At 43.0% G+C, this 21488-nt stretch overlaps 1 protein-coding gene across 1 annotated transcript; it reads left to right on the forward strand.

The window, feature by feature from the left end:
• The first annotated feature begins 1152 nt into the window (after window positions 1-1152).
• NKRF (NFKB repressing factor) lies at window positions 1153-19597 on the forward strand. The gene is made up of 3 exons (XM_008019422.3): window positions 1153-2115; window positions 15436-15566; window positions 16626-19597. Exons 1-3 carry the CDS (start codon window positions 1850-1852, stop codon window positions 18581-18583), a joined length of 2355 nt encoding a protein of 784 aa, XP_008017613.1. The 5' UTR covers window positions 1153-1849; the 3' UTR covers window positions 18584-19597.
• Window positions 19598-21488: the final 1891 nt, after the last annotated feature.

Below are 21488 nucleotides of genomic sequence, written 5' to 3' on the forward strand. Positions count from 1 at the left end.
TTTCTTTCTTTTTTTTTTTTTTTGAAACGGAGTCTCACTCTATTGCCCAGGCTGGAGTGTAGTGGTGCAATATTGGCTCACTGCACCCTCTGCCTCCCAGGTTCAAGCGATTCTCCTGACTCAGCCTCCTGTCTAGCTGGGATTACAGGCGCCTGCCACCATGCCCAGCTAATTTTTGTATTTTTAGTGGAGACGGGGTTTCACCATGTTGGCCAGGCTGGTCTCCAACTCCTGACCTCAAGTAATCCTCCTGCCTCAGCCTCCCAAAGTGCTGGGATTACAGGCGTGAGCCACCGCACCCAGCCGGTTTTATTTTCTTCACAGCATGTATCACCTTGTGAGCTTTTTAAAAACAGTCTGATTGTTACCCCAATAAACATGAATGCCCACCATGGAGAAAGACGTGGAAATACATTATGAAAGTGTGTAAAGTGCTGTTATCTTCTGCTCCTCTCAGTCTAATACACCCCTACACATAAAGTGTCATATAATTAGAAATACTTTAAATAGTTAAAGATGGTAGTGCGTCAAAGCCACCTCATCCAAGGCTCCGGCTCCTGGTGGAACATTTAGTTTTATGCAGGGCTATTTCTCCCCACAAAGATTGTAGTCAATTCCAGGACAACAGAGAAAACCCACTTTCTTTCCTTCTTTTGTGTATTCTTGCTGTATTGAGCACACAGTAGGTGCTGTGTAAATTCCCACCGACAAACACTCATTAACTGCTTTCGTGAAGCGACTGAAGTTATTGAGTGAAGCTGACTCCGGGTGGAGTGATACATTTGGCTACAGTGATTGAGCGGGCCCCTCTTCTCTGGACCCCTTTTGTATTTTGTAATCTGTTGCACTTAAGTTGATACGTGAAATACACTTAGTTGCAGTTGTGATCAGAACTGTGTAAACAGTGTCTGTGTTCGTAATTGGGATGCAGTAGGGACTTGAAAGTGGCTAACTTGAGAAGCGGCGCTGTGGATGATTTTCTTTGCAAGTGTTTCATTTTTAGTACGTTTTCGCAGTAAGCTATTACACAAAGCTAATGATGCATGATGCACAGAGCATTTCAAGCTACTCTGAAGAAAAGGCACCTCGGGGAGCTACCTGTTTTGTTTTAATGTAAAGTCCATTGCAGACCTAAAGCCCTTACAAGGAACATGGTCTCACTGTCGCGCCGCTTAGAAATCCAGGGAAAAGCGTCAGACGAGCCGTGGGCTAACAACGGCTACCTGAGGGCACCTTCTAACCATATTCTCGAACCTCAGAGAACCTTCCTAAATTCCCTTTCTAGAGTCCCCGCCCTCTGCTTGTCACCGTAGTGCGTCAAAGGCCGGTAGTCGTCACTGGAGGGAAAAAAAGTACGTCGCGCGAGATTCTGCGACGGGATTTGGAAGTTAGGGAACAGCCGCGGCGCAAGCGCACTGGCCTCACAACCCCGGACGGCACGCGGGTAGGTAGGCTAGAACCTAGAGGAGGGGAGCAGAGCGTGCTGGGGTCTTTTATCGCTCTCCGCGCAGTGCGTGGGTCTGCGGATCCGTGGAGGTGCGGAGCCTCACTCGGCCTCCCCGGCTCGCGCGTGAGTGCGGCGGAAGCCCTTCTGCTCCTCCACGAGTTGGAGGAGTGCAGCGGACGTGCACCCCGGTGTCGGGACGCGAGCTCGTGCTCCTCTTTTCCTCCTAACGGTGGCCCCCACGCACACACTCCAGTCCCCCCGAGAGTTGATCTTCGCCCCTCAGCGCGCCCCTCCTTACCCGGCCCCTCCCACCGGCCCCCCGTTTCCGCCCGCTTGCTAGCTACCTAGCTCGCGGTCCGTAGTCGGCTTCGTCCCTGGGGTCCCTGCTTGGGGGCGGAGAAGATGGCTGGAGGACGTCTGCTGTTGGGGGGCGACTTCCTGTCGCCGCCGCCGCTGCCCCCCCTCCCGCCGCCGCCGCTGCCGCCCCTCCCGCCGCCCCCGCCCGAGCCAGTGCTGGAGCAGTGGCGCTATAGCCACGAAAGTGACTGGCAGTGGGCTCTGCGGCGCAGCTTCATCTGTCGGCACCTGCACAGCTATCCCGGGGCTGCCCTCGACCAGCTCCTCGCCCTCTCCGCCGCCTGGACCAACCACGTCTTCCTGGGCTGCAGGTGAGTAAGGTGTGGGTGTCGGGTTAGGGACGGGGGTGAGAGATGGGTGATGGGGGATCGGGTTAGGGACTGCGGTGGGGAGGGATCGATGATGGTGGTTGGGATAGGGACGGGGGCGGGATGCGTAGGATAGCTTGGAGGCTGGATATTTGGAGGTGCTGGAGGGCACTAGAGGGATCACTCTTGCCCTGGGGGTGGGGTGGCCGACTGTGGTGGCTGGGCATGACATAACAGCTAGTAGGGCGCAGAGATCGCGGAAGCGGCCTCTCCAGGACCAGGGATGGAGATGAAGCAGCGCCTAGAAGAGGATTATTGAGAGATGGTCGTTGTAGTTGGTGGCGGTATTAGAGGACGTGGGAAATGATGAATAGCAGCATCTCGGACCTGCGTAGGGCCTTCCAAGCATGCAGTATCCGCAGAGAATATATTCGACAGTTGGGGTTGTGGGGGAAGGGCGAGGGGACCCCACTGTTCCAGTCTCCTCCTGACCACTCTCTTTTTCCATTCCCCTTTAAAACACCCCCCTCTACTTGCAGCCCCCTAGCAGGGTCTTACTGTCTTCTCCTGGGGAGGCGGTACGTCTCAGCTCTCTGAGCCGCAGCAGCGTCAGCCTTGCTTGTAGATTTGCGCATAATGTGTCTGGACTCAAACAAAGAAATGGATATATCTACTGTAAAAATGGATTGCCCTCTTTTTACCCTAAATGGGATCAGAAGGATTAACATTTGGCTCTGAGTGAGGTTTTAGGGGTGTGTGTGTGTGTGTGTGTGTGGTTTTAGGGGTGTGTGTGTATGTGTGTGGTGGGTGTGGGTGTGTGTGTGTGTGGTCGGGGTAGGGGTGTGTGTGTGTTTGTTTTTCCCCCCTTTCCTAGAACCTGGTGACGTTTTGAACAGGCCTCTTTGAAAGCTCTTTGCATTGAATGGAGACTGCAGTATGGTTCCAACGCAGTTTTTTTTTTTTTTTTTTTTTTTTGAGCAGGCTGCTTGGACCTCTGTCCTTCAGAACCCCTAAATCAGCCCTATACTAGTCATTCCTTTGATAGACTGGGAGACTGGGAGACGACTTCTTTCGACATTCCTGCAATCATAGTTTGTTTGTTTGTTTTTTTATCAGGAAGGGTGAGAAATTCTGGAATATGATCATGTCAATTTTGGCCAGTTCAGTTCCAGGAGTGACTGTAACAGATGCAGAAAAAGGATTGTCTACTCCTGCCCTTAATTATTGAACATGGCATTCAGTGTGATATACTTTGCTCTCATCACAAATTTTTTTGTCTTCTGTAGGTTAGCATAATTTCTACCTCCAGAGATAATGATTAGGAGGAACTGGTTACAACTGAGGAAGCCTTAGTTATTAAACAAGTCAGATAAATCTACTTGACCTTTGCCTAACAATGTTGTTCTTGAGTTCAAAAGTTACCTTTATCCTATAATCATAAGTCTCCATCATATCACAGAAGGCTGTCGGGAATCTGAATCCTTAAGATAAAATAAAAACAAAAACTTGAATGAGGGTAACCGTCCTTTTTGTTAATAAATCTTCCCACTAGAATGGAAGCTTCCTTAGGGATAGGGATTTTGCTTTCTTGTTTACACCTTTATCCTCAGTGCCTAGAAGATTGCCTGCTAAATAATAGCTGCTCAATAAATGTGTGTGGAGTGAATGGATGTATACAGCTTTATGATGTATAACACATTTTAAATATTTATTTCATTTCCTACAACAACCTTGGGGATCAGGTGGCATCTCATTTTTACTGCTAAATCAGTGGAGGCCAAGAAGTTAAGTGACGTGTCCAAGGTCTTACAGCTGGGGCTAGGACCCAGGTCTTCTGATGCCCAGACTGATGCTCTTTCCACTGAGCCACAGCTGCCATATTTGGGAAGGATGGATCATGAGTGAAAGCAAGTAACTGACATAAGCCACATCACTATATCTCAGGATTTAATTCCAAGAACAACACCCTTGTACATAAGCAGGGCATTAAAAACACAAAGTAGGCCAATGGTAGTTGGTGTTAAAGGCTCAAGCATTGCAGGCTGTTGTGTGTGCACTCAGATGCATCTGTGGATACTATGTATGCTATAGTCACCATGTTACATTGTAGCTAAGTCAGTTTAGTTAATACAAGAATTGCCATTACATTATCAAATAGCTTAACTGAAAAGTAATGTTTGCATTATATCTGATAGCTTCCATATAGGAGAAAGGGAAGGGCCAATGAAGAATCTTGGAAGCTAGGGACCAAGTGCAGTCTTCCACTTTAGATGGGCTTTATGTTACCTCTCATCTTCAGGTGGGTAAAACTTGTGTTCCAATACTTGTTGATGTTAATGTAGATGTTGGCAGAGTTCTTGTTTTCTGTGACAGAATACTCTTCTCTCAAGTGAACTGCAGAATACATGGTGAAATAGCTCTTTCTAAACTTAAATTGTTAATTTTTTTTTTTTTTTGAGACAGAGTCTTGCTCTGTCACCCAGGCAGGAGTGCGGTGGCATGATCTCGGCTCACTGCAACCCCCACCTCCTGTGTTCAATCTATTCTCATGTCTCAGTCTCCTGAGTAGCTGGGATTGCGGGCATGCACCACTACACCTGGCTCATTTTTGTGTTTTTGGTAGAGACGGGGTTTCGCCATTTTGGCCAGGCTGGTCTCGAACTCCTGGACTCAAGTGATCCGCCTGCCTTGGCTTCCCAAAGTGCTGGGATTACAGGAGTGAGTCACTGCACCTGGCCTTAAATTGTTGATTTGTTGCTCAAGGTTTATCACTTGACTTTTGGAACAGGCTGTGAACCAATAGCAAAGAGGAATTTCCTTGCTCTTTTTTCCCTCTGGCAAAATGTTTTGTGTTCCATTTTACTTGGGGCTGAAATAAACTTCTAGGTCAAATAAATCTTTGAAAATTCCTTCATCATAAGACCAAGCCAGGAGGAACTCACATGTGCAGGGAAACAGAACATATTTCATTCCTTTTGGTGATGGTGGCAATTTCCACAGAACAAATTTGGGTATCTTCTTGACTCTGTAACTGGGGTTTTCAAACTTAAGTACACATCAAAATCACCTGTTAGGCTTGTTGAAACAGATTGCTGGGTCCCAGCCCCAGGGTGTCTGACTTGGTAGGTCTGAGGTGGGGCCTCACAATTTGTATTTTTGACAAGTTCCCAGGTGATGCCGATGTTGCTGATCCAGAGACCAGCACTCTCAGAACCACTGCTTTTTAGGATAAAATAAAAATGTTTCTATTCTGTTTTTAAATCATTTTTCTCCCTCATTGTCCAGGCAACGAGAAAGCTCAAATGGCTAAAATTGTTTCACTTCGTTTTTTCATTTGTCTGTTCCGTTCAAGTAAACAACCAAGAATTTTTTCTGCAAGCAATTTCTAAGATTTGTGGCTAGTGAAAAATTAGTTCAGTTTTCTGACCAACTACACCTGCAGCACTTAAATAATTGTACATATGAATGTCTAAAGAACTGTGTGATTTTTACTTAAAATTGTAGATAGTGTCTTTATATTTAATAAAGCAGTTTGATTAACTGGGGCATTTAGTTTTCCAGTCGTTGATCAATAAGATTAGAAGGAGAATCCTGGCCTACTATTTACCTTTGATGAGACATTAATTAATAGATAAAATATACCTTAAAATGAAACCAGCTTTGCTCCCTTATTTGTCTCTTCCTGGTTGATACAAGACTGGTGTTTGGAAGGTAGATGGCTGGCTGGGCTCATGTTGCAAAACTGTGCACATAGTAGGGAGAGTGCAGCAATCACTAGCTAATGAAATGGGTGTGGGAGCTTTTGAAAGATTATCAGTAATCTGGGTATATGTTATTCACTTATGATGTCAGGAGTCTCATTAATTGTTGTTGTTGTTGTTGTTTTAATAAAGATGGGGTTTCCCTGTGTGGCTCAGGCTGATCTTGCACTCCTGAGCTCAAGTGATCTACCTGCCTTGGCCTCCCAAAGTGCTGGGATTACAGGAGTGAGCCACCGTGCCTGGTCTGAGTCTTTTTTTCTTTTTCTTTTCTCTTCTCTTTTCTTTCCTTTTCTTTCTTTCTTTCTTTTCTTTTTTTTTTTTTTTTTTTTTTTTTTTTTTTTTGTGACAGTATTTCGCTCTTGTTTCCCAGGCTGGAGTGCAATGGCGCGATCTCAGCTCACCACAACCTCCACCTCCTGAGTTCAAGTGATTCTCCTGCCTCAGCCTCCCTAGTAGCTGGGATTACAGGCGTGCACCACCACACCTGACTAATTTTGTATTTTAGTGGAGACAGGGTTTCTCCATGTTAGTCAGGCTGGTCTGGAACTCCCGACCTCAGGTGATCCGCCCACCTTGGCCTCCCAAAGTGCTGGGATTACAGGCATGAGCCACTGTGGCCAGCGTTTTTGTTTTGTTTTGTTTTGTTTTTTGAGAGAGACTTGCTCTGTCACCCAGGCTGAAGTGCAATGGCGTGATCTCAGCTCAGTGCAGCCTCCGCCTCCCACGTTCAAGCCATTCTCCTGCCTCCACCTTCCAAGTAGCTGGGATTACAGGCGTGCACCACCACACCCAGCTAATTTTGTTTGTATTTTCAGTAGAGACGGGGTTTCACCACGTTGGCCAGTTGGTCCTGACCTCAGGTGATCTGCCCACCTGGGTCTTCCAAAGCACTGGGATTACAGGCATGAGCCATTCCACTAGGCTCCGGCCCAAGTCTTATGAATAGTTTTTTTTTTTTTAATTAGTTTTCCTTATGAATAGTTTTGAATAAACAATTTTATACTTGGAAACCTTAATCTTTGCTTAATTTTCAAATCTCAGCTTTTTTATATGAACTTAGTAGAACAGTTTAATATATTTTTTTAAAGTTTTATAAAAAGGCTGTGCCTGGTGGCCCATGCCTGTAATCCCAGCACTTTGGGAGCCTGAGGCGGGCAGATCACGTGAGGTCAGGAGTTTGAGACCAGCCTGGCCAATGTGGTAAAACTCCATCTCTATCGGGCGTGATGATGGGTGCTTGTAGTCCCAGCTACTCGGGAGGCTGAGTTGGGAGAATCACTTGAACCTGGGAGGCAGGGGTTACAATGAACCGAGATAGCATCACTGCACTTCAGCTTGGGAGCCAGATCGAGAGTCCGTCTCAAAAAAAAAAAAAAAAAGTTTGTAAGGATCTATTGCTGAATATTTATTAAATTTCACCTGCCATTGTATATTATAGTGGTTTATGTTATTCATAGGTATGCATATATATGCACCTGTTTTGTGTCCAGAGATGTAAAACTTACGAAGACAGATGTTTTTGTTCATTAGAAATCATCTTTTTATGTGCGAGATATGGTGGGATAGTTGAGTCACATCCTGGTTTCCAAAAGCTTGGTATACTATCAGCTACTTTTGAGAACCATAGACCTCAGAATTTTGGGATTCTTTTTTTTCTTTTTCTTTTGAGACAGTCTTGCTCTGTCACCCAGGCTGGAGTGCAGCCTGTGATATCAGCTCACTGCAACCTCCGCCTCCCGGGTTCAAGCGATTCTCCTGCCTCAGCCTCCTGTGTAGCTGGGTCTACAGGCGCGCACCACCACGACTGGCTAATTTTTGTATTTTTAATAGAGACAGGGTTTCACCATGTTGTCCAGGCTGGTCTTGAACTCCTAGCCTCAAGTGATCTGCCTGCCTCGGCCTCCCAAAGTGCTGGGATTATAGGCATGAGCCACCATGCCCGGCCTGGTTTTCTTTTTTAAGCATTTATAATCTAAAGGGTAACTTAGCAGACTTAAAAATATAGTACGTGTGCATCTTAAAAAATTACTATATTAGACTTGCCTTAATGATACCTTACATTTTATTCAATAATACAAATACTGTATAACCATTAAAACTCATGTGGTAATGATGTGGAGAAAAGGCTTATGGTACAGTAAATTAACAAAAAACCCCACCAGATTTCAAATCAACATAGATGACCTGATAGTGATGGGGAGTTATGGAAAACACAGAAAAAACATTAAAAAATAAACCTCAACATGGCCGGGACGCGGTGGCTCACATCTGTAATCCCAGCACCAGATTGGGAGGCTGAGGCAGGCAGATCACGAGGTCAGGAGTTCGAGACCAGCATGGCCAACAAGGTGAAACCCAGTCTCTACTAAAAATACAAAAATTAGCTGGGTGTGATGGTGCGCTCCTGTAATCCCAGCTACTTGGGAGGCTGAGACAGGAGAATCCCTTGAACCGAGGAGGCGGAGGCTGCAGTGAGCCAAGATCGTGCCATTGCCTGGGCAATAGAGTGAGACTCAATCTCAAAAAAAAAAAAAATAATGATTAATTTAAAAAAAAACCAACATGTTGATGAAGTTATCAGTAGTTGGAGTTATTATTACTATTTTTGAGATAGGTTCTCACTCTGTCACCCAGGCTGGAGTGCAGTGGTGTGATCACAGCTCACTGTAGCCTCAACTTCCTAGGCTCAAGTGATTTGAGTAGCTGGGATTACAGGTGTATGCCACCATGTCCAGCTTTTTTTTTTTTTCCCTTTGTAGAGACAGGGTCTTGCCATGTTGCCCAGGCTGATCTCAAACTCCTGGGCTTAAGTGATCCTCTTGCCTTGGTCTCCCAGAGTGTTAGGATTACAGGTGTGAGCCACCGCTCCCGGCCAGTGGTTGGGAATGTAGGTGCTTTTCTTGGTGGATTTTCTAAAATTCCTGGTGTTAAACGTGTTACTTTAAAACACACTATTAAAAAATAGACTCTGGAGAAACTGAATAATAAAAGCTTTACTGCCTTGGCTTACTTTAAATATGTGGCACCACTTCTTTATCTTTGGATAGCTACTCTGAATAATTGTAGAAGCCTCGTGGTCTTACCAAACACTCCAGATTCATATTTACATTGTTCTTTGAATAGTAAAGTGTTTGTTAGGTACTATATGGTCTTTTTCATTATTGTTCAAGCTGGCTGGGCTTCTTCAGTATTATGACTTCATAGCAAAGGACAGAGAACTGTATCAGCAACCTATGCAAAGACTTATTTTTATGGCCTATGGGTGAAGTTGAATTTTGTGGCAGATGTCATGAATAGGGTATAGTAAGTAGGTAGAGTAATTACTAATGCTGGAAGAAACCTGAGAAAAGTGAGCATGAATGAGTGAGCCCTAAGTGCATCACACCGTAAGACATATATGCCATTCGCAGTTGTACACTGTACTTGGAATCAGGCTCTAACTGAAGGTCTGGAGAATATTGACTGGAATTCAAGGTAAGTTGCCTGGTTGTAGGGCCACTTTTGGTAACAGGCGTGGGATTAGTAGTTTAAGATGTATAGACTCATCTCATTTTCATGGTGGTTTTTTTTTTTTGAGATGGAGTTTTACTCTTGCTGCCCAGGCTGGAGTGCAATGGCGTAATCTCGGCTCACTGCAACCTCTGCCTCCCGGGTTCAAGCGATTCTCCTGTCTCAGCCTCCCAAGTAGCTGGGATTACAGGCATGTGCCATCACACCCGGCTAATTTTTGTATTTTTAGTAGAGACAGGATTTGTCTATGTTGGTCAGGCTGGTCTCGAATTCCCGACCTCAGGTGATCCACCTGCCTTGGCCTCCCAAAGTGTTGGGATTACAGGTGTGAGCCACATGTGCCCGGCTTTTGTTTTTATCTCATATTTTGGAAATGAGACTCCCCAGTTTGAATGGAAGTGATATGTAGAATGTATTGTGTTTATTTTATTTTATTTTAATTATTTTTGAGACAGAGTCTCGCTCTTGTCATCCAGACTGGAGTGCAGTGGTGCCATCTCAGCTCACTGAAACCTCCGCCTCCCGGGTTCAAGCGATTCTCCTGCCTCAGCCTCCCAAGTAGCTGGGATTACAGGCACCTGCCACCATGCCTGGCTAATTTTTGTATTTTTAGTAGAGACGGGGTTTCACCATGTTGGCCAAGCTGGTCTTGAACTCCTGATCTCAGGTGATCTGCCCGCCCCAGCCTCCCAAAGCATTGGGATTACAGGTGTGAGCCACCCTGCCCAGCCATATTGTGTTTTAGACTGTGCTTTCTGATGTTCAGATAAGAGTCAATGAAGATAAAATTACTCTTGGTATTTAAATACTCGTGCTAGCTTTAGCAGCAACAGTTGTCAATAGAAAGTGCAGGTTACAACTGAGCTAGCTTCCAGCAATCTGTCGGGGGGGCCACTGTGCCTCGACTTCTGTTTTGCGTGGAATGATATGTGACGGGTGTGCAACCTGTTCTGCTGAAAATGGAAAATGTTACCCTCCTTCTGGTTTAGAACTGATTCATGTAAAGGTGTGATAGTTACTCATTTTCAGAACTTTCTTCCCAAATGCTACCAGAAATCTCTTTTTTGGTCCTAGGCTGGAGAAGGCTCTGAAGGTAGGAAGGGAGAACAGGTAACCGTGATAACAAACACTTCACTTGAGCTCCTGTTTCTGTTTCTCTGTAGTAAAATGTTATTCTATCAAGCAGTCAATCTTCATAAGGAGCCTTTTTTTTAAAAAAAAAAAAAAAAAAAAAAAAAAAAAAAAGGAGTCGGTCTCAGCCGGGTGCAGTTGCTCATGCTGTAATCCTAGCACTTTGGGAAGGTTGAGGCAGGTGGATTACCTGAGGTCAGGAGTTCAAGATCAGCCTGGCCAACATGGCAAAACCCCGTCTCTACTAAAAAAATACAAAAATTAGCTAGGCATGATGGCGCATGCCTGTAATCCCAGCTACTTGGGAGGCTGAGGCAGGAGAATTGCTTGAACCCAGGAGGTAGTGGTTGCAGTGAGCTGATATTGTGTCACTGCACTCCAGCCTGGGAGACAGAGCAAGACTCCCTCTCAAAAAAAAAAAAAAAAAGAGAGAGAGAGAGAGAGGGTCTCACTCTGTCACCCAGGCTGGAGCGCAGTGGTGCTATCACAGCTCACTGCAGCCTTGACCTTCCCTGCTCAAGTGATCCTCCCACCTCAGCCTCCCAAGTAGCTGGGACTCCAGGCATGGGTCACCATGCCTGGCTATGTTTTTCGTTTGTTTTTTTATTTTTTATTTTTGAAATGATGGTGTTTTGCCATGTCGTCCAGGCTGGTCTTGAATTCCTGGCTTCAAGTGATCTGCCCACCTCCACCTCTCAATGTGCTGGGATTACAGGCATGAACCACTGTGCCCAGCCAGTAGACATTTTTTAATTGTATATTTTAAAGCTTTGTCTTAAAATTTCAAACACATAAAAATAGAAAAGAGTTTAATGAATCCCATGTACCCATCACTCAGCAATCATCAGCAGTCTGCCATGCTACCCTTCTTCCTTCATCTATTCTGCCCTAGCTTTTTGTGGGCACTAGTCTGGAGTATATTTTTTAAAATCCTGACATCATTTCACCTGTACATTCTTCAGTACACATCTGTATCAGATAAGAATTTTTAAAAATAGAGTTACGATAGCATTATTCATGTTCAACAAAATGAACAGTAATTTCTTAAAAATCACCCAATGCCTCTTTCATGTCGTTTTCTTCATTTGTCTCAAATGTCTTTTTACAGTTTGATTCATTCATGATACAAAGTCTATACAGTGTATTTGATTGATCCATCTCCTTTAACCTATAGCCACTCCCTCTTTTATTTTCATTCTACAGTATTTATTTGATGACTGGGCTGTCACATACTGTTCCCTCATTCTGGAGTTGGATAGTTCCATTCTTATGGTGTTTCACATGTTTCTGAGAGTCAGGAACTTGATTAGGTTCAGGTTTAATTCTCTGGAGAGCCATAATGCTTTCTAGATAGTGCCGTGATGTCCTATTGTATCACATCTTGGGGTACATGTTTCATTGTCTCACTTGTAGTGATATCAAGATGATAAAGTCCCCAATCAGCTTTTTAAACTGAAATTTTTCTTGAGGTAATTATAGATTCATATACAACTGTAAGAGATAATACAAAGAGATGGCCGGGTGCGGTGGCTCATGCCTGTAATCCCAGCACTTTGGAAGGCTGAGGCTGGCGGAGAGGTCAGGAGGTTGACACCAGCCTGGCCAACATGGTGAGACATGTTGAGTCTCACATGTCTTAGTGAGACAGGGGTCTTACTAAAAATACAAAAATTAGCCCTGCACGGTGATGCATGCTTATAGTCCCAGCTACTTGGGCGACTGAGGCAGGAGAATCACTTGAATCCAGGAGACAGAGGTTGCGGTGAGCCGAGATCACGCCATTGCATTCCAGCATGGGTGACAGAGCGAGACTCGGTCTCAGAAAAAAAGTTCCTTTTTGTCTCAAGTAGTGTTCCATAGTGTATTTGTACCAGAATCTAACTATTCACCTGTTGAAGGACATCTGGGTTGATTGTAGTTTTGGGCTGTTACAAATAAAGCAGATTTTTGTGTGAACATAAGTTCTCATTTCTCTGGAATAAATGTCCAAGAGTGTAATTGCAATTGCTGGATCAAGCGGTAACTGATTTTTTTTTTTTTTTGGAGGCGGAGTTTCATTCTTGTTGCTCAGGCTGGAGTGCAATGGTGCGATCTTGGCTCACTGCAACGTCAGCCTCCTGGGTTCAAGCGATTCTCCTGCCTCAGCCTCCCGAGTAGCTGGGAGTACAGGCATGTGCCACCACGTCCGACTAGTTTTGTCTTTTTAGTAGAGACGGGGTTTCTCTATGTTGGTCAGGCTGGTCTCAAACTCCCGACCTCAGGTGATCCGCCCACCTTGGCCTCCCAAAGGGCTGGGATTATAAGCGTGAGCCACTGTACCCAGTCTGATGTTTGGTTTTATAAGCAGCTACCAAACTGTTTTCCAGAGTGACTGTATAATTTTACATTCCCAGCAGCAATGTCTGAGTGATCCAGTTTCTTCTTATTTTTGCCAGCATTTGGTATTGTCACTTTTTTTTTTTTGGAGACAGAGTCTTGCTGTGTCACCCAGGCTGGAGTGCAATGGCACAGTCCCGGCTCTCTACAACCTCTGCCTCCCAGGTTCAAGCGATTCTCTTGCCTCATACTCCTGAGGAGCTGTGATTATAGGCACATGCCACCACGCCAAGCTAATTTTTGTATTTTTAGTAGAGATGGGATTTCACCGTGTTGGTCAGGCTGGTCTTGAACTCCTGACCTCGTGAATCACCCGTCTTGGCCTCCCAAAGTGCTGAGATTACAGGCGTGAGCTACCGTGCCCAGCCATTGTCACTTTTTTATTTTGACCACTCTAATAAGTGTATAGGGATACCTCATTGTGATTTTTAAATTGCGTTTCCCTGCTGACTAGTGATGAACATCTTTTCATGTGCTTATTTGCAATCTGTCTATCCTCTTTGGTGAAATATTTTGTTTATGTCTTTTGTTCATTTTTTAATTTGATTTTTTTTTTTTTCACTGTTGAGTTTTAGGTACTAGTCTTTTGTCAAGTGTGTGGTTTACAACTATTTTCTCCCAGTCTTCAGCTTGACTTTTCATCCTCTTCACAGTCTTTCAAGAGCAAAAATTTTTACTTTTTTTTTTTTTTTTTTGAGACGGAGTCTCGCTCTGTCACCCAGACCCAGACTGGAGTGCAGTGGCGCGATCTCGGCTCACTGCAACCTCCACCTCCCGGGTTCGAGTGATTCTCCTGCCTCAGTCTTCCAAGTAGCTTGGACTGCAGGTGTGTAGCACCATGCCCAGCTATTTTTTTTTCTATTTTTGTAGAGAGAGGGTGTTGCCATGTTGGCCAGGCTGGTCCTGAACTCCTGACCTCAAGTAATCCACCTGCCTTGGCCTCCCAAAGTGCTGGGATTATGGGAGTGAGCCACTGCACCCAGCCAAAACTTATTAATTTCAGTGAGGTCCGTTTTATCACCAGTTTCTTTATGGATCATGCTTGCTATCAAGCCTAAGAACTGTTTGCCTAGCTCTAGATCCCACAGATTTTCTCTTGTGTTTTTTCAATAAAAGTTTCATAGTTTTACATTTAGGTTTATGATGCATTTTGAGTTAGTTTTTTGTAAGGTGTGAGGTTTAGGTTGTAGAGTTTTGTTTTTTTTGTTTGTTTGTTTTTTGTTTTGCCTATGGATGCCCACTTGTTCCAGTGCCATTTGTTGAGAAGGCTATCCTTCCTCCATTGAATTGCCTTGGCACCTTTGTCAGTAATCAGTTGAGAATATTTGCTTGGGTCTGACTGTGAGTTCTTCCTCCATTAGCTTTTCACCTAATAGGTTTAGCAGCCATTCATTGATTGATTGGTTGGTTGATTTTTTTTTTTTTTTTTTTTTTTTTTTGAGATGGAGTCTAGCTCTGTCGCCCAGGCTGGAGTGCAGTGGCCTGATCTCGGCTCGCTGCAGCCTCTGCCTCCCGGGTTCAAGCAGTTTTCCTGCCTCAGCCTCCTGAGTAGCTGGTATTATAGGTGTCCACCACCATGCCCGGGTAATTTTTGTATTTTTAGTAGAGATGGAGTTTCACTATGTTGGCCAGGCTGTTGTCGAACTCCTGACCTCAAGTGATCCACCTGCTTCGGCCTTCCAAAGTGCTGGGATTACAGGTGTGAGCCACCATACCCGCCTGATGATCGTTTTTTATTTTACTACAGGTTACGAAATGGTAGTAGTCTATCGTTCCTTCATTTATTAGCTGGAATGCTTCTCTAAAAGATATTTTCCTCATCATCTCTTTGGTTGCTCTAAGTATAGTTTATACAGGAAAATGCAGGATAAATGTTTGCTTTCTTCCCTTCATATTTACCTGTTTGCAGAATAATGACATGGTTCCTTCTATCCTTCAAAGGTGACCAATAATAGTTTGTAAGTATCATTATGAACTAATGAATTTTCAACATATTTGATGTGTTTCAATCCATTGCCATCATTGTTCGTATCGATATTTTAGTTGGCTCACTTTGCCAGTATGAGTTTATTCAGATTGGCTTCTGAGTCCATTTGACATAACCCCTTTGATCTTTGACAGATTCCTTGGTTTTAGGTGCTAGAAGATTTCTCAGGCTCACCTTAGACATTTCCTGCCACAGACTTAGAATCAGCCACTTCTCTAAGGACCCTGATTCCATTTCAAGAGAAATGGTAGAGACCACAATCGAAACAAATCATGAATTTATACTGATATTTTCAATTCAAATTAAAGATAAGGTTTTTGCTAAAATTTTTTGAGTTTATATTTGTATGTCTTATGCTGAAAAAATCTTGATTTCCTAATTAGTAACATAATTATTCATTTGATGGGTAAATATTTTAGGGCCGATTCTTTGGTTTTATAGCCAAAATACCCTGTTGATAAAGTCTTGTGGGAGCAATTATAAGACTGGCTTATTTTGAAGCTTTTTTAAAAAGACATCCTTACCTGTTTTAACTCTAGATTATATTAACTTAAATAGGTACAGCCCACGCCTGATGGAAAAAATTCTCCAAATGGCTGAAGGTATTGATATTGGGGAGATGCCTTCATATGATCTGGTGCTGTCCAAGCCTTCCAAAGGTCAAAAACGCCACCTCTCAACATGTGATGGTGAGTATACTTGTTTCTGAAAGGTGGGATTTGAAGAAACAACATGGCTTTAAAAAATGATATGAGTGTGGTATATGATTTCAAATAACATTGGCAATATTAGTCTTACGGGTAAAAGAGTTTTAGCTTTTAGTTATATACAATTTTTTGAGTATGCTAAATAGAATTGAAAACTAAGAATATTGAAATCATGTTATTATGCAGTCCTTGAAATTTATGCCATGGAACCGCCCTCTAAATAAAATCTTATACTGTGATCACTTGAGCATCTAAGTCCCTAAATCCTCTTGGATGGGTCCGGGATGGACGAGCTTTCTACTGAGCAGTGTTACAGGGAGGAAGCTCTAGTGTCTAGTATAGCCTCATCAGAGTTCATCTATAGCTTTAAATTTGGCATCTCACATAAATCATGTTTCCAGCTGTTGTTTGTTCTAGAAAGAAAATAGAGCAAACACCCTTTTGTGATGAATGGGTCAGAGCTGAGGTTTTGAAGTTGAAAACTTTTGATCATTCTTTTTCTTTGATTTTTAGTCACAACTGTGTAAAGCACCATCACAGAGTCACTCACCTCTGATACAAAAGAGAACGGCTTTGTAACTGCCTCTGCTCATCATCTGCCTTGCATTAGAGCCATCTTTCCCATTTTCAATCCTTAAGTGAGCTTTTCAGCATGGGTGGTATGAGATTGTACTGGAACAATCTTCCAGTCTACTTCACCTTCCAGCACAAGTGAAGAGTATACTTCACCTGTGTTTTAGCTCATTTGATGCAAAAGCAGCTACCAGTAATGTGTGGTGGTGACCTGTATACTTGACTCAATGGTATATTTTCTATCAAGGGTCTTCCCGTACATGTGGAAAGACAGGGAGCATCTCTCCTTATGCTGGAATCTTACATTGATAATTGAGTCCCTTCACCCAAATGATGTGAAGTTTTTGTGATGGAAGTATCTCGTACCAACAATGCAGCTTGCAAATAATATGGTTGGTACTATTTTCCTGTTTGGTTCTTTTGAAATATTCCCATTTTAATGAATTGTAAATTTCACTCATTCTATAGGTCAAAATCCTCCTAAAAAGCAAGCCGGTTCCAAATTCCATGCGAGACCTCGTTTTGAGCCTGTACATTTTGTAGCTAGTAGTTCAAAAGATGAAAGACAGGAAGATCCTTATGGCCCTCAAACAAAAGAGGTAAATGAACAAACACATTTTGCCAGCATGCCAAGAGACATCTACCAAGATTATACTCAAGACTCTTTCAGTATACAAGATGGGAATTCTCAGTATTGTGATTCATCAGGATTCATTCTCACAAAAGACCAGCCTGTAGCAGCCAACGTGTATTTTGACAGTGGGAACCCTGCCCCAAGCAGCACATCACAGCAGGCAAACTCTCAGTCAACTCCTGAGCCTTCACCATCACAGACATTTCCCGAGTCCGTGGTAGCCGAGAAGCAGTATTTTATTGAAAAATTAACGGCGACAATCTGGAAGAACCTTTCTAATCCAGAGATGACTTCTGGATCTGATAAAATTAATTATACATATATGTTAACTCGTTGTATTCAGGCGTGTAAGACAAATCCTGAGTATATATATGCTCCTTTAAAGGAAATTCCTCCTGCTGACATCCCCAAAAATAAAAAACTTCTAACTGATGGCTATGCTTGTGAAGTTAGATGCCAAAATATCTACTTAACTACAGGTTATGCTGGCAGCAAGAATGGGTCCAGGGATCGAGCTACAGAACTAGCTGTAAAACTCTTGCAGAAACGTATTGAAGTTAGAGTTGTCCGGCGGAAATTCAAACATACGTTTGGAGAGGACCTCGTGGTGTGTCAGATTGGCATGTCCTCCTATGAATTTCCTCCAGCTCTGAAACCACCAGAAGACCTGGTGGTACTGGGTAAAGATGCTTCCGGGCAGCCAGTTTTTAATGCTTCCGCCAAACACTGGACCAATTTTGTCATTACAGAAAATGCAAATGATGCAATTGGTATCCTTAACAATTCTGCCTCATTCAACAAGATGTCAATTGAATACAAATATGAGATGATGCCAAATCGCACATGGCGTTGTCGAGTGTTTTTACAAGATCACTGCTTAGCTGAAGGTTATGGAACCAAGAAAACAAGTAAACATGCAGCTGCCGACGAGGCTTTGAAAATTCTTCAAAAAACACAGCCCACTTATCCATCTGTCAAAAGTTCACAATGCCATACAGGCTCTTCACCCAGAGGATCTGGAAAGAAGAAAGATATAAAGGATCTTGTAGTTTATGAGAATTCTTCAAATCCCGTGTGCACGCTGAATGACACAGCTCAGTTTAACCGAATGACAGTTGAGTATGTCTATGAAAGGATGACAGGCCTCCGCTGGAAATGCAAAGTGATTCTAGAGAGTGAAGTAATTGCAGAAGCAGTTGGGGTGAAGAAAACTGTTAAATATGAAGCTGCTGGGGAAGCTGTGAAAACCCTCAAAAAGACCCAGCCAACTGTCATTAACAACTTGAAGAAAGGAGCTGTTGAAGATGTGATTTCAAGAAATGAAATTCAGGGCCGCTCAGCAGAGGAGGCTTACAAACAACAAATCAAAGAAGATAACATTGGAAATCAGCTTCTGAGAAAGATGGGTTGGACTGGTGGTGGTTTAGGTAAATCTGGTGAGGGCATACGGGAGCCTATCTCAGTCAAAGAGCAGCATAAGCGGGAAGGGCTTGGTCTGGATGTAGAGAGGGTGAATAAAATTGCCAAGAGAGATATTGAACAGATCATCAGAAACTATGCCCGCTCCGAGAGCCATACAGATTTGACTTTCTCTAGAGAGCTGACTAATGATGAACGGAAGCAAATACATCAGATTGCCCAGAAGTATGGTCTTAAGAGTAAGTCTCATGGGGTGGGCCATGATAGGTACCTGGTGGTAGGTAGAAAAAGACGGAAGGAAGACCTACTAGATCAGCTCAAACAGGAAGGCCAAGTGGGCCATTACGAGCTTGTTATGCCTCAAGCAAATTGAGATCTTACTAATTTATTTTGTAAATGCCTAATGAGGCAGATTTTTGAATTAAAGAAATGCTACATGTTCCGGTTGCAGAGTATATTCATAAGATGTCTCACCTTGTTCATTTCACATAGTGGTTTATTAGATATTGGAACCTAAAGAATTCTGTCCACTTGTATTAGCTTAATCCAGCAGATGATATTGTGCAGTTACTGTTTGTGTCTTTGATATTGCTGTGTCCCTCAGATTTTAGTAGTTTGACAAGCAAGAACACATATCCAAATGGAATTTTATCCCAAGAAATTCTCATTTTAAAGGGCGTAGCACAGCAACCTGCAACAATATGTAAAGTTGATATTGACTACAATAAAATCCAGTCTTAATTCCAGATTTACTGAAAATGTCAGATCATTTTGTATTAATCTATTTTCATCTTTGTGTGAAGCCAGTTATAGAATGTTTAACAATAAATTGTGCTGTACACGTAAATGTCCTTACCAACTAAATGATGTAAAAGTTTCTTAAAGTAATTTTAGTGTTCATTTATTTATAACTTCTACCATGTGATTTCCAGAATATTGGAAGTGATTTACTGTATCTTGTGATATATGGGTTTTAACAAATTCTAGTCTTCACGCTGAGAGAGCACTACTTGAGAGAGCAGTTGAAAGTTTCAAAAACTTTGGTTCAATCTGAAGAAAGGAAGCTTGAACTGTTTGTTCTTGGTGCCTTGCAGAGAGACTCACAGCAACTCTCCATTATAGCTTTCACACGGTTTGGATGTGCAGCACATCCAAGGCAACCATAGCTGTGGTAGAGCTTGGTAAAAGACTGAAGATACATTGGTGCTTTGATGAAAAGGTCAGTTGGCTGGTCCCTCTCTCAAAAAGCTTATTAAGCCTGAAAAGCCAACTTTGTAACATATTTAAAACTGCTATTTTCGCTTATTTCTGGAATGTAAAAAAAAAAAAAAAATGTATAAAAAGAATTAGTGTATGCTTCCTGAATAAAAAGGAGCCAAAGTTGATCAGAATGGTGGTGTGCTCATTTCCGGGCAGCAGCCTTGTAGTAGCACTGGGTCTCTGGAGAACGGAAGTGGTGTTTGCACAGAATAGTTCAGCACCCAGAGCACATGTGGATGAATGTCCGGATTTAACAGATAGGAATCAGTCAACTATCACTTTTTTCCTGTGGGCCAACATGCTGGCTTCAACCAAATCTTAGGCCGCTCCCTTTTATGTGATTTTGTTTTTGTATCTCAGGTAAATCAAGTATAACCTCATAAAAGCACAGGGGAATTTACCATTGATCATTAGACACCTCTAATGAAATGATGTTCGGGACAATTAGGTGGTTTACAGTGCTTGAAAACATTTAGCACCATGCTTGACATGTAATTGGCCAACAATAAATTGTAATTTCCTTTCCCCTGTTTTGTTTGTTTGTTTGTTTGTTTTGGAGATGGAGTTTCGCTCTTCTTGCCCAGGCTGGAGTGCAATGGTGCGGTCTCGACTCACTGCAGCCTCCACCTCTTGGATTCAAATGATTCTCCTGTGTCAACCTCCCAAGTAGCTGGGATTACAGGCACCCGCTGCCATGCCTGGCTAATTTTTGTATTTTTAGTAGAGACGGGATTTCACCATGTTGACCAGGCTGGTCTTGAAGTCCTGACCCTCAGGCAATCTGCCCACCTCGGCCTCCCAAAGTGCTGGGATTACAGGTTTGAGCCAACGCGCCCGGCCCTGTTTTTTATATTTTACATTAAGCGGCTGCCCACTGTAGTTAAATTAATGCTTAAAAAACATAAAAGGATTAGCCTTTACACCTGGATCTCTGTAACTGGTAATCATCTACAGTAACCAGTGTGATAATGGTTTTCCATTAATGGTCTTCCTACAGTGCATAGCCTTTGTTAATGTAGGTAGGAAGAGAAATGAGGTGTACATTTTATTTTGGCACTTCATATTAACATTGGCAAAAAGAACTAAGCAATATATTTATAGATATTATAGGATTACAATTTTTTTTTCTTTTTTTTTTTTTTTTGAGGCAGGATCCCACTCCGGTTACCCAGTCTGGAGTGCAGTGGCACGATCTCAGCTCACTGCAACTTCCACCTCCCGAGTAGCTGGGACTACAGGTGCACACCACCTGGCCTGGCTAATTTTTTGTATTTTTAGTGGAAATGGGATTCTGGTCTCAAGCTCCTGGAGTTACACAGCCCACCCTCTTCAGCCTCCCAAAGTGCTAGGATTACAGGCATGAGCCACTACACCTGGACTACAATTTTGTTTTGTTTTTCATTTACAAGGTTCATACCAGCCTTCAGAAGCTATGGTTGAATTTGTGAGTTAGAAAAAACCTGCCTTCAATTCTCTGAGTAAGAGTGGCTTTGGGATTAAGGGATATGAAAAGTGGACTGATTACTCTCTTTAGATTTCTTTCTTCTTCCCCAAATGATTTTGAGGCGGGGAAAGGTAGGGGAATGTTAAATGTGAATCTGGTTTGTCTAGGTGAGTCCAACAGAACAGAATATTAAGGTAATTACAGTTAGGAAGGCTCCCAAATAATTGCTCCAAGTAGATACAAATTTGGTTACTGGATTTGAGGGGCCAGATTGCCTAACTTCTTAGGATCTGTGATACTGATACAGAATTAGAGCAAAATCACCTAAAACTTGCTTGAGGATAAAATAATGTTGAGAATGGCGTTGGCATGAATGAACTGCTGACAAGCTTGCTGTTGTTCCATTTTGTCCCCTTTCAGTTGGTTACTGTATTTTCCCTTTCTTTGAAATGTAGTCATTCTTAACCCAGAAACCTTCTATAAAATCTGCACAGGTACATGAGCAATTTCAAATTTTATTTGGATTACTTGTTTTTTATACTGAAGAACTAACTGTGCTTTCCATTTTATATCT

Source organism: Chlorocebus sabaeus, chromosome X, assembly GCF_047675955.1.
Source record: "Chlorocebus sabaeus isolate Y175 chromosome X, mChlSab1.0.hap1, whole genome shotgun sequence".
Taxonomy (NCBI): Eukaryota; Metazoa; Chordata; class Mammalia; order Primates; family Cercopithecidae; genus Chlorocebus; species Chlorocebus sabaeus.

What these genes read in the sequence shown, in the direction of transcription:
- NKRF (XM_008019422.3), top strand. Translation starts at nt 1,850, where the DNA reads ATGGCTGGAGGACGTCTGCTGTTGGGGGGCGACTTCCTGTCGCCGCCG. An exon ending in CACGTCTTCCTGGGCTGCAG is followed by an intron (nt 2,116 to 15,435) that starts GTGAGTAAGGTG and finishes TAACTTAAATAG; the next exon opens with GTACAGCCCACGCCTGATGG. An exon ending in CCACCTCTCAACATGTGATG is followed by an intron (nt 15,567 to 16,625) that starts GTGAGTATACTT and finishes CTCATTCTATAG; the next exon opens with GTCAAAATCCTCCTAAAAAG.